The sequence below is a fragment of the Pseudoliparis swirei genome, chromosome 8, assembly GCF_029220125.1.
Source record: "Pseudoliparis swirei isolate HS2019 ecotype Mariana Trench chromosome 8, NWPU_hadal_v1, whole genome shotgun sequence".
NCBI classification, from domain to species: domain Eukaryota; kingdom Metazoa; phylum Chordata; class Actinopteri; order Perciformes; family Liparidae; genus Pseudoliparis; species Pseudoliparis swirei.
In genome coordinates, this window is record NC_079395.1 from 3,855,505 (window position 1) to 3,869,804 (window position 14,300).

General features: G+C 47.1%; 1 protein-coding gene across 2 annotated transcripts in view; it reads right to left on the reverse strand.

Moving 5' to 3' along the window:
- Positions 1-14,300, reverse strand: part of LOC130197554 (receptor-type tyrosine-protein phosphatase N2-like) — a 159,097-nt gene that overhangs the window by 29,542 nt on the left and 115,255 nt on the right. For both annotated transcript variants that reach the window (XM_056420280.1, XM_056420281.1), the window contains one exon: positions 565-780. In XM_056420280.1, coding sequence (XP_056276255.1) covers positions 565-780 — 216 coding nt within the window. The remainder of the gene's footprint in view (positions 1-564; positions 781-14,300) is intronic.

Below are 14,300 nucleotides of genomic sequence, written 5' to 3' on the forward strand. Positions count from 1 at the left end.
TGATGGACGTAATCGGGGGTTTCCTGTTCTATAATTCTGTTGTGCTGTTTTTTCTTTGTAGCATTGGTTGTCGCCGTGTCTGGCTTCCTGTGTAGCGGACATGTTGGACATAATCCTCCTTTAGAAAGGTGGTAAGAATGATATAAATACAGTTGTTATAGTAGGTTCAATATGGAGGATGGTGATTTATGTCTGTGTTTTTCTGTCATGTTATGCCATTTTGTTGTTGTTGTTATTGTTGTCTAGTAATGTGAGCTATAGTGTAACCTGTGAAAACAAAAGAAAGAATGAAATTAAAGACCCTTAATTATTGCCTTTAATCTTCAGAACATATTCCAGTTGTTTTTTATTCGGATTATTTTTGTTTCTTTCGTGTCACGGGGAGTTTCTGACACACGACTTGTGCCTCAAACGATTTTATTTCGCTCAGAAATGTCGGAAAAAACTCCACGACTCTCGTGCCGCGCAGAAACGTAACGATCGGGACTTTTAGTTTTCTGGCTACCGGCCCGAGAAAAAAACCCAAACTCCATCCATCTTCTCCGCCCAATAACGGCGTCCTACCTGATAGGTGGCGGTGGCGTCGCCGCCGCCGGCGTCGCCGCCCAGGCCGGTGAGCTTCTCCTTGAGCTTGTGGTGCGAGCGGTGGCGGAGGCAGTAGACGGCGCTGGAGGCCAGCAGCACGGCGGCGATGCACAGCAGCGACGCCACGGTGAGCGCCAGGAACTTGGTGGACTCCGCCCGGCTGAACTTGGTGGGGATCTGGTCGATGCGGCTGCCCTGTGGAGGCAGCAGGCGAGGACAAGGTCAGAGAGAAGAAGGTCCGGAGCGCGGGACGCACACCTCCACTCTAGCCCCTCCCCCCAAAGACAGCGACGCCAGGTGATGTCAATCAATCAATCAAGACCAGAGGAGCTGAAAACCCACCCCCGCTGGAGCGCAGGAGTGGAACGTCCCGGGATCGAAGCCGAGCGGAGAGCTATCCGGAACACTTTTTAAGCCACGTCCCCAAAGTTCTTCCCCCCCCCCCCCCCAAAGACAGCGACACCAGGTGATTTCAATAATCAATCAAGACCAGGAGGAGCTGAAACCCACCCCCGCTGGAATGTCGCAGTGGAACGTCCCGGGATCGAAGCCGAGCGGAGAGCTATCCGGAACACTTTTTAAGCCACGCCCCCAAAGTTCTTCCCCCCCCCCCCCCCAAAGACAGCGACACCAGGTGATTTCAATAATCAATCAAGACCAGGAGGAGCTGAAACCCACCCCCGCTGGAATGTCGCAGTGGAACGTCCCGGGATCGAAGCCGAGCGGAGAGCTATCCGGAACACTTTTTAAGCCACGCCCCCAAAGTTCTTCCCCCCCCCCCCCAAGACAGCGACACCAGGTGATTTCAATAATCAATCAAGACCAGGAGGAGCTGAAACCCACCCCCGCTGGAATGTCGCAGTGGAACGTCCCGGGATCGAAGCCGAGCGGAGGGCTATCCGAACACTTTTAAGCCACGCCCCAAAGTTCTTCCCCCAAGACAGCGACACCAGGTGATTTCAATAATCAATCAAGACCAGGAGGAGCTGAAACCCACCCCCGCTGGAATGTCGCAGTGGAACGTCCCGGGATCGAAGCCGAGCGGAGAGCTATCGGAACACTTTTTAAGCCCCGCCCCCAAAGCCCCGCCCCTCCCCCACCCCGACACACGAAGGTCTAAATCATACGGGTCTTTTTTTGGAGACAACATAAATATGCATATCGCCGCGCTGGAGGAAAACTGTCATCACACGCGATTATTCCGCCATCTGTAGCCAGGAGTGCACAGAATGCACAAACTACTGCTCCTCTTCTCCTTCTTCATCTCCATCCTTCTTCTTCTTCTTCTTCTTCATCTCCATCCTTCTTCTTCTTCATCTCCATCCTTCCTTTTTCTTCATCTCCATCCTTCTTCTTCTTCTTCTTCTCCATCCTTCTTCTTCTTCATCTCCATCCTTCCTTTTTCTTCATCTCCATCCTTCTTCTTCTTCATCTCCATCCTTCGTTTTTCTTCTTTTTCCTCTTCCTTTCTCTTCCTTCTTCTTCTCCCTCCTTCTTCCTTCCTCCTTCTTGTTCTTCATCTCCATCCTTCTTCTTCCTTTTCATTTTCTTTCATTTTCTTCCTTCTGTCTTCTTCCTCTTCCTTCTGTCTTCTTCTACTTCATACTTCCTCTTCCTTCTTACTACTTATTCTTATTCTCCCTCCTTCTTCCTTCCTCTTCCTTCATCTCTATCCTTCTTCTTCCTTTTCATTCTTCTTTCATCTTCTTCCTTCTGTCTTCTTCCTCTTCCTTCTGTCTTCTTCTACTTCATACTTCCTCTTCCTTCTTACTACTTATTCTTATTCACCCTCCTTCTTCCTTCCTCTTCCTTCATCTCTATCCTTCTTCATCTCCATCCTTGTTCTTCCTCTTCATCCTTCTTTCATATTCTTCTTCTTCCTCTACCTTCTGTCTTCTTTATATTCCTTATTTTCTTTCTTCTTCCTCTTCTTCCTTCTATTTCCTCTTCTTCCTTTCTCTTCCTTCCTTCTTCTTCTTCTTTTCTCACTGTTCAAAACGACGCAAGGGACGCTTTACGATAACAAAGCTTTTTGATTGCGCGAAAAAACAACAACACCGGGGCGATAATTCGAGCCGACTACGAAGAGAGTTGACAATAGGCTCCCCCCCCCCCCCCCACATTACATCACACAGTGCGTAATGATCCGACGACAAAGAGCGAGGGAAGAGGAACCCGAAGAGAAGAGCTACAGATTGCGGCGCCGATGCTTGGGCCTCACCTCCCTCCTCCCCCACCGGAGCGATCCAAAGAAATAAATAACAGGGGAACAGATGACTCGGCTTTATCTCTGCAGCACAGTGAAATACCCCCCCCCCTTCTTTTCCCCCCCGTCATTACCTTGCCCCGATTGTCATTTTTTAATGCCGCACATTAACATGTTTTGTGTTGCATTCGCAGCCGGAGAGAAGAAGTGTTGAGGAAAAGGTGCTCAGAGAGAGAGTGAAAGAAAAAGAGAGACCCCCCCCCCCCCCGGTGGTGGAGGACACGGAGATTAGAGGAGGTGAGTTAATGGAAAGGAGGCTTTGAAAGCCTTGTCAGATCCCTCCTGCCTCGCCCCGTCAGCAAAGAGAAACCCTGAAGGAGGGGGGGGGGGGGTCCTGGAATTCTTGTGTGACCCCCCTATGATTTCATTCACTGCCGCCTCCAGCATTCAGCACCTGATAAAGAGTGGCCCCTGCAGAAAGACCCACAGTGGGGGGGGGGGGGGGGCGGCACCATTTAATCTGAGCCGTCCTGAGGCGTGCCCGGAAACCGGTGGGCGTCGCCGGCCATGGCCGACTCGACCTCAATGCCCCGTGGATGACAAATGGAAGAAGAAGAAGAAGAAGAAGAAGAGAGTCGGGCTGCGGGTCCAGTGCATAGAACAGATTCATCTACTAGTAAGGGGGGGGGGGGGGGCTTTTTATTAATGCGCCTCCTGATACAAAAGATCATCGGCCCGTTGGAGAAGCATCATCAACAAAAAGTATTGGAGGGGGGGGGCAAAGGAGAGGGGGGGGGGCTTAGCAGGACCATTAATATTGCATTAGTGCTGATTCCTCACGCTTTTCCACTGCAATCACCCTTTGCAAAATGCATTTTCTTATTTATCCGCCTTCTTCTTCTTCTTCTTCTTCTTCTTCTTCTTCTTCTTCTTCTTATTCGTCGTTTCCCAGGGACGGATCGCGTCTCGCTCGGCTGCTAACGGCCCCCCGGCTGAAACCGCTCCGTCATCTTTCACGGGACAGACGGCGGAAAAGCCCCAGACACTCACACACACACACACACACTCACACACACACTCACACACACACACACACACACTCACACACACACACACTCACACACACCCACTCACACACACACACACACACACACACACACACACACACACCAGGTCTCTTTATCACGGCTGTCTATTGAGTAAAACAAATGTAGCCTGACCCCACCTGCTTCATCAAGTTTGGTTGCAGTTGTTAGTAACAGTAGGGGGGGGGGGGGGGAGTGTGTGTTTGATAAGTGTGTGTGTGTGTTTGATAAGTGTGTGCGTGTGTTTGATAAGTGTGTGTGTGTGTGTGTGTTTGGGACGCAATGATTGAAAATCAAACGTTCTGAGGGGGCGGGACATTCGAACATCGAGGATCCAATGCGCGCCCGTCGTTTCACCGACGATTGTGTAACCCTCCCCCCCCCCTTCACCTCCTCCCCCCCCTTCACCTCCTCTCCTCCTCCCCCCTTCACCTCTCCTCCTCCTCCCCTTCACCTCCCTCGTCCTCCCCGTAACGCAGCATCAGGACTCTCCCTCCTGGTCTCAACACGTTCAAATCAAAAGCCTGCGGCTCAGCGCAGAGAGAGACGAATGAGAGACCATCAAATGTCTTAATATACACGAGATTATTATTATTATTGTTAGTATTAATATGATTATTATTCATATTATTATGTGATGCAGGGTAAAAAAGAAATTATAAATACAGAACAAGCACAAATATCCAGTTTGTTTCAGGAGGGGAATCAGACGTTTCACAGAGCGAATGAAGAAGAAGAAGACCCCCCCCCCCCGAAGGAAGAGGGGGAAAGCAGGGAGTTCCTCTTCACGCCTCCTCTTCCTCCTCCTCCTCCTCCATTGTCCATCTGCCCCGCGCAGACGAGATTGTACTTGCAAATTTGTCCCCATTTCACAAGAGGAAAAAACGTGATTTGACAGAAGAAGAAGAAGACATTAACATAAAACACACACACACACACACACACACACACGCCGGGTTCAGCCCTTTTTTTCCAGTAAATATCAGACACACTCCCCACAGACAAGACAGGCGTCTGTGAACCGGGGGGGGGGGGGGGGGGTGGGGGAGAGAGAGAATACAAAACCCCCAAAAGAAAGAGAGAGAGGGGAAATAAAATGTCTGATTTTTTAATTTTCATTTTTGGGGAGATTTTGCCCGGAGCCTCCGTGTGACTGTGAATGTTTTTATATTATATTCAAACTTCCTCGTTCACCACGAGGGACGAACGTCACGGAAGTTAATAACATAAATCAATAAATGTGTGCAGTTATTATTTTAAAGTTTTTTTTCTTATGTGTGTGATGAGGCTTTGAGATGGAGGGGTTAGGTCTCCTGGTTGGTGTGTGTGCGCGTGTGCATGTGTGTGTGTGTGTGTGTGTGTGTGTGTGTGTGTGTGTGTGTGGATTAGCCCGGCTCCCATAGACAAAAGGCAGATGGATCTGCGGCTTTATTCAGACGGGTGAATAAAGGTCAGCGGCGGAGCGCCGGCCGCCATTGTTTGAGATCCGTCCCTCTCCTCGGACTCGTCCCCTCGGCCTCCGAGACAATAACAAGTTCAGCCGGAGGTTTTAAACAAAACCTTTCAGCACACACACACTCACACACACTCACACACACACACACGTTGTATCTGTTTATAATCTTTCCGATATGCAAAATCACAACTCTCGATACGCTCGCACCGGCAGGCGCCGATCGTACTCACTAACCCACATACACACTAACCCACATACACACTAACCCACATACACACTAACCAACATACACACTAACCCACATACACACACACTAACCCACATACACACTAACCCACATACACACTAACCCACATACACACTCACTAACCCACACACACACTAACCCACATACACACTAACCCACACACACACTAACCCACATACACACTCACTAACCCACACACACTAACCCACACACACACTAACCCACACACACACTAACCCACACACACACTCACTAACCCACACACACACTAACCCACACACACACACACACTAACCCACACACACTAACCCACACACACACTAACCCACACACACTCACTAACCCACACACACACTAACCCACATACACACTAACCCACACACACACTAACCCACATACACACTCACTAACCCACACACACACTCACTAACCCACACACACACACTCACTAACCCACACACACACTAACCCACACACACACACTAACCCACACACACACTCACTAACCCACACACACACTAACCCACACACACACTCACTAACCCACACACACACACACACACTAACCCACACACACTAACCCACACACACTAACCCACACACACACTAACCCACGCACACACTAACTAACCACACACACTAACCCACGCACACACTCACTAACCCACACACACACTAACCCACACACACTCACTAACCCACACACACACACTCACTAACCCACACACACACTAACCCACACACACACACACACTAACCCACACACACTCACTAACCCACACACACACTAACCCACACACTCACTAACCCACACACACACTAACACACACACACTCACTAACCCACACACACTAACCCACACACACACACACACACTAACCCACACACTCACTAACCCACACACACTAACCCACACACACTCACCCACACACACACTCACTAACCCACACACACTAACCCACACACACACTAACCCACACACACACTAACCCACACACACACACTAACCCACACACACTAACCCACACACACACTAACCCACACACACACTCACTAACCCACACACACACTAACCCACACACACACTAACCCACACACACACTAACCCACACACACACTAACCCACACACACACTAACACACACTCACTAACCCACACACACACTAACCCACACACACTCACTAACCCACACACACACACTAACCCACACACACACTAACCACACACACACTAACCCACGCACACACTCACTAACCCACACACACTAACCCACCCACACACACTAACCCACACACACTCACTAACCCACACACACACTAACCCACGCACACACTCACTAACCCACACACACACTAACCCACACACACTCACTAACCCACACACACACTAACCCACACACACACTCACTAACCCACACACACTAACCCACACACACTAACCCACACACACACTCATTAACCCACACACACACTAACCCACACACTCACTAACCCACACACACACTAACCCACACACACACTCACTAACCCACACACACACACACACTAACCCACACACACACTCACTAACCCACACACACACTAACCCACACACACACTCACTAACCCACACACACTCACTAACCCACACACACACACACACACACACTCACTAACCCACACACACACTAACCCACACACACTCACTAACCCACACACACACTAACCCACACACACAATAACCCACCCACACACACTAACCCACACACACTCACTAACCCACACACACACACACACACACACACAATAACCCACCCACACACACTAACCCACACACACTAACCCACACACACACTAACCCACACACACACACTAACCCACACACACACACACACACACTAACCCACACACACACACACTAACCCACACACACACACTAACCCACACACACTAACCCACACACACACACACTAACCCACACACACTAACCCACGCACACACACACTAACCCACGCACACACACACTAACCCACACACACACACACTAACCCACACACACACTCGCTAACCCACGCACACACACTAACCCACGCACTCACACACTAACCCACACACACAAACACTAACCCACGCACACACTCACTAACCCACACACACACACTAACCCACACACACTAACCCCCCCCCACACACACACTAACCCACGCACACACACACTAACCCACACACACACTAACCCACACACACACACACACACTAACCCACGCACACACACACTAACCCACACACACACACACTAACCCACACACACTAACCCACGCACACACACACTAACCCACTCACACACACACTAACCCACACTCACTAACCCACACACACACACTAACCCACACACACACACTCACTAACACACTCAAGTCCTCGCGCACAAAAATCGATGATTATTTTTTAATCGATGTTCCTTCTCCGACACACGGACTGATTTTTCATCGCCTTCATATCTAGAGTGGCTCCATCCCCCAGCGCTGGATCACACCCTGCACACACACACACACACACACACACACACACACACACACACACACACACACACACACACACACACACACACACACACACACACACACACACACACACACACACACACACACACACACACACACACACACACACACACACACACACACACACACACCGGGGTTCTCCCTCAGAGTTGAATCTCTCTCAGCAGAGATTTTCAAACTTCAGCCGGAGGGAAGATTACAAAAATGTTTTAAGAAATCCCGTTGGACGTTATTGCGGTGAGATGCAGCGGCGTGAAGCCCGAGGAAGGGGGGGGGGGGGCGCCGTCAATCAACCTGTGAACTCCGTGGAGACCCCCCCCCCCCCCCCCTCAGACGTTTTGCCTCTCAGACTCATTTATTTTCCGATTTCATCAGAAAGCATTTCAGGAGGCAACCAGCTCTAACATTGCAATGTAGGAAAAGGAAAACAAAATGGACAGTGCTTAAAATATGCCTCCCCCCCCCCTCCTCCCCCCCCCCCTCCATCCCAATGAGCAGCAGCAGCCCAGATGGAGGCTCCGGGTCACACGTTATCATGCGGAACAACAAGTCAACCCTACCAAAGCTCCGCGGCGAGGGAACGGACGCCTCCGCCCGCATCCACGCCGGCCCGGCTGCACCGTCACCACCGGCTCAGAGACGGTGGAGGAGGAGGAGGAGGAGGAGGAGGGAGAGTGAGAGAGAGAGAGGGAGTTTCATCACCTCCCATCATCCCATTTCTCTCCTTTGACACACAAAAAAAAGAAGAAAGTTCCCAGCTTCTTCTTCTTCTCCTCCTTTTTTTCCTTCCCGCCATCCGCTTTTCGTCCGTTGCAAAAAAATGGTCAAAAATATAAATAAAATTTGCACCGACGGATTTTTTTTCTCCCGATGTTTTTCCTTCTTTTTGACGCAACTGGGCTCACGCTCAGAGAGGAGAGGAGGAAGAGGAAGAGGAGGAGAGGGAGAAGAGGAGCAGCCACCTCCAATGCTTCCACAGAGACGAATAAGATGCTAATAGTTTTTTCTGAGAGGAGAGAAGGAGAGAGAGAGAGAGAGAGACTACAAAGTGCGCTGTGGGGCTCCTCCTTATATTCCTCCCATCCCTCCCTCCTCCTCCGCTCCCCTGCCTGTCGACAGCACATGTCACCTCCCCTCGTTGCCACGGCAACGGCTCCACATGTTGCCGACAGGAGGAGGAAGATGAGAGGAAGAGGAGGTGAGGACAAGAGAGAGAGAGAGAAGAGGGGGTGGGGGTGGAGAACAAAATGAGGAGAAAGGAAAAAGGAAATAAGGAGGCGAAAAAAGGAGGAGGAAGGGATTAGGGAGCGGAGAGGGATGAGGCTGTGAGGAACTAAGGAGCGGAAAGGAAGGAAGGAAGGAAGGAAGGAGGAAAGAAGAAGAAAAAACCTCCTTCCCGCTCACGCTGAGCTGAAAATCTTGTTTTCATTCAAATTAATTGAAATAATTCAGTCGGAGCGCCGACGTTCAAACTGCCGACGCCCCCCCCCCCCCCCCCCCCAACTGATGCCGTCTAACGTCATGTGACGTAACATACATAAATAAAGACGGTAAATAAACGACGGAATCAACTATATTTTTCCAGAATATTTCACGAAACCGATTCGTCGAACTGCCAAAAGCCTCTGAACGCTGCAGGCGCTCCTTAAATATCAAATGCTAGTATATATATTATATATATAGATATATATTTATTGATACAAACAGCCCAAGATCGGTGAAAATAAATGTCTGTTCATGTCCGCTGGAGAAAGTGGGGAAAACGTGTTTTTCTCCGTAAACGTAGAATTTTACAATTTACTTCAACTTGTTGTTTTTCTGCTTTTTTAACACAATTAAGCAAAAATGTCAACACAATTTGTGCATCGAACATCGAGCGCCCCAAAACATGAATACATCATGACTTCAGTCTCATTGCACCAACGTTCAGAGGGAGCTTTAAACTTCCTGAAATACTGAACAATAATCATCATAAACAGCTTTTGATTATGAATTATTACCAAAAAAAACAAAGAAAAGAAATAAGTGCAACACTTTTGACCCCAAAAAACTCAAATTTGATTCCCAAAGGAAGCCAATTAAATCCCTTCAAGACGGATTTAAATTTCACTTTTCGGTTTAGAAGTTCCCAAAAAATGTCAGATTCACGAGCGATGGATCGTTTTTAATCCTCCAGCCTCTGTGTTGATCTTAATCTTCTTCGCCAAAGAGAGAGAGAGTGCAGTTGAGAGTTACAGTTTGTAACCCCCCCCCCCCCCAACACACACACACACACACACCCAGGACTAATCAACAAATAGGGCTAATGAGTTATTAGCCGCGAAGAGCGGAGAAGGAGGCGTTGAGACCAACGGAGGACTAACAGCTGCAGCAAACACGGGAGGAGGGTCAGAGCATTAGGACGGGAAGGTGTGTGTGCGTGTGTGTGCGTGTGTGTGTGTGTGTGTGTGTGCGTGTGTGTGTGTGTGTGTGCAGTTGGGCTTAGAAGAGAAAGTGAGGGGGCAACAAGAGGAGATGCTGCCTAATGCAGATGACAAGGTCTTTCCTGGGGAGTGTGTGTGTGTTGATGGGGGTGGTGGTGGGGGGGGGGCTCTTCAGTTTATCTTTCTATTCAAACCCCCCCCCCCCCCCCCCCAACTCCTTCACAAACACCCCCACACCTCCCTTTGTCCCCGTTGGCGACAGCTGGAGGTGGCAGTCAGTGAGGACCCTGCTCTGTGTGTGTGTGTGGGGGGGGTAACCAGTGCCTTTCAGTTTGCCCCCCCCCCCAACGTCCACCTACCCAGGTCTCAATGGTCTGAACACAAGCTACAGTTCGGGGAGTTTTGGGCGCCAATATTTCATTTCCTTTGAGCAGAAAGAAATGTGCTTCCCGCCCGTAACGGCCATTATTCTTCTCAGCTCCGCCCCCCAATCACACACACACACACACACACACACACACACACACACACACACACACACACACACACACACACACACACACACACACACACACACACACACACACACACACACACACACACACACACACACACACACACACACACACCGCCTCCCACCTCTACCTGCTGGCCCCCTCTCTGTCTCGGGGTGCGTCACAGTTGTACAGCAACAGCTGACGAGCAGGAGGTCCAGCACCCCTCACTCCCGCCTCGTCACGCCTGTTATGGGAAATGCTACGTTGTGATTGGTTCCCCCGGATACGACGTCTTACACGACCGCCGCATCAATTTCAGAGCAACAAGGTCAATGAAAGCGTCACTAATCGACATATTTCACGTTAACGTAGAATAACCACGGTGAAAGAGCCGCCAGGAAGGCGATGTTTAGGCCTTTCTCGAACATTGCAGACACGTTTATTGTCCTCATCAACAAAAGTAAGAAGAATTTGCTGATTTTAAAAAGGATAAAGCGATTTATGCTTCTGTGTTCTTCGGCTCATATCTGGCTGATGTTTGTGTTTAGAGGGATTTGGGAGATATGTGTGGAATCAGTGTGGAATGGTCGTGCTTTTTGCTATCAGGCTTTTTCTGATCGCACCCAGCTGAGGGTCGCTGGTTCTGGAAACATGTCGAGTGGGCCGAATTATGAAAATCATATACAGTATTTATGATTATTTGAGTTTTTTCTTGTCGCCCTGGCTACAAGAAATTTGATGTGCAATGTTAATATATTATATAATATATATATATATATATATATATATATATATATATATATATATATATATATGCTTGTTTTTTATAGCAATAAAGACCCGGGACCCCTTTGATTTCTAAAAGGTTAAACTTTTCCAGCCCAGAAAGGCAGAAATATTAAGATAGAAAATACATTTCTGAACCAGAAATAAAGCAAATGAAGCATGTTTTACTTCTTTTTTTACAACATTCATCATAGCCAGAAGCTATACAAAAAACCATGGCCACTGTACTTTCTGACGGTCCATGAAGGCATCACGTGGTCAGGAAAAGCGACGAAATCAAAGCCTAATATTTTCTGTCAGCAAAAATCACTGTCAGTTAATAACGTTGCCCAAAATAAATAAACTCTTTTGCAGCAAACAGATACCATAAAAACATAAAAGGATAAATAAATAGATAATTATGTAAAGTCGCTCTTATTACTTTTATTTCAAATACAGGTTTGTAGATTTTTTTGTACAAATGCTTTCCAGTTTCTTGTAATATATATATATATATTTTTTTTTAGAGATTCAACTTTGATTTATGGCATTTTAGAACCGTGTTTTACTGCAAATTAGAAATAGTCGTGACTGTTTTTATTCCACAGAGCTGCAGGATTTATGCGTCTCTGTGAGAAACGAGGCCATCGTGAGCAAAAAGGTGCAAAAAGAAACGCCACAAAAATTGCGTTTGGATTTAGAGTTTAAAGAGACGGGAGTTGGAGGAGCCCAAACCAGAGCTAGAAGATAAAAAAATAGGAGTAGCATTACTATGAAAATGAAGATGACTCTATGGCTCCAGGATGTGTATATAGACTGTATAATAGATATATATATATATATATATATATAAACATACTTATATATATAAATATATTTAAAAAATATATATAAGTATATCTATACATATAACTATACTAATATATATATATAAACATACTTATATATAAATATATTTAAAAAAAGATATAGTATATATATACATATAAATATATGAATATATATATATACATATAAATATATATATATGATGGTTTAAGCTCGTTTCTGTCCTCAAGTAGCCAATTATGAATTTTTTGCACATTTATTTGGCAATTGCATCTGAACATTTTTTGTTGCCGCCACAACTTTCTTTATTTCCATCTCCCAGAACCACTCCTTGAGTTGCTGATTGCTTATATGCGTAATTCAAAACCTCCAACAGTCCCACATGCTGATTCTATTGCTATATTTTCTATTCTATTATTTGATATATTTCCTTCTCAAGGGGCGATGTTCCTGCAATAATCAAAGCGGTAAAACAATCACCGTGTGCACGTGTGAAACCGCCTTGAAACAGGTAGGAGAAGAAGAAGAAAAATAAAGAAGAAACAGCTTTTTATGTAAAGGCGATGATTAGTAGCATTACTATGAAAATGAAGATGACTATGGCTCCAGGATGTGTATATAGACTGTATAATATATATATATATATATATAAACATACTTACATATATATAAATATATTTTAAAAATATATATAAGTATATATATACATATATACTAACATATATATATATATAAACATACTTATATATAAATATATATAAGTATATATATTTATATACCCCCATACCACTAGGACAGCTGGGAGATGGCATCGGGGGGGTTTTCTTACGACGCGGCTGCAGACGTAGCATGTTGGGGCTTCCAAACCTCTCCACATCTTCATGTGACCGTAAAGAGTTGAGCGCTGCTCTCGGACCATTTGGAGGACACGCGTTGGTGTTCGGTCCCTTTTGAGGAAGGGATCCCTCCGAAGGTCGTCTTCCCTCCCACAATACTCAGAATCATCGTCGGCGCTGCCGGCAACGAGTAATGGGAGTCCACTGAGAAAGGTTTTTATGACTTTACCCTTGGAAGACCAAAGCGTCCCGATGACGATGGCGAGACGGCGCTCTAAGGGTAAGGGCACCTTGGTCACATGGGTGCCAGGGTTCTAGGTTCGACGCAGGCTCTCATTGGCTACTCTGGGTTGCATACGGGGGACATCGACGCTCCTATTGGCTCAAAGGAGGTTCAATAAAAAGGTCAGAGTGCAGCTGCCATCGCGGTACCAAGACATCGGAAATGTAGACACACAAACTGAAGTCATGATGTTCTGTGCAGCAGCGTCCGAGGGTGTTGATACTTCATCTTTTCTTTTTTGAAAAAGGGGTTAAAAACCAAGAGATTAGTCTTCGCTTCACGTGGAACAAGCTGTCGAACGACCTCACCACTACCTATCCTACCAACTCCAACTCGCTGGTTGCATCTTTCTTTTTTGAAAATTAGACAATTATGGCAAACAACGTTAATGTGTGTTGGAGCAAGGCAGTAGCAGTACAATGGTTGAGTTCTCCGTTATTTTAAGTGTTCACCAAAATGCTTTTTCCATAACTATATTTAGCTTGCGATCCAGACAAGACTCTCGTGTGTTCGTCTTAACGAGTGAAGGACATCACCGTCTTCCTGC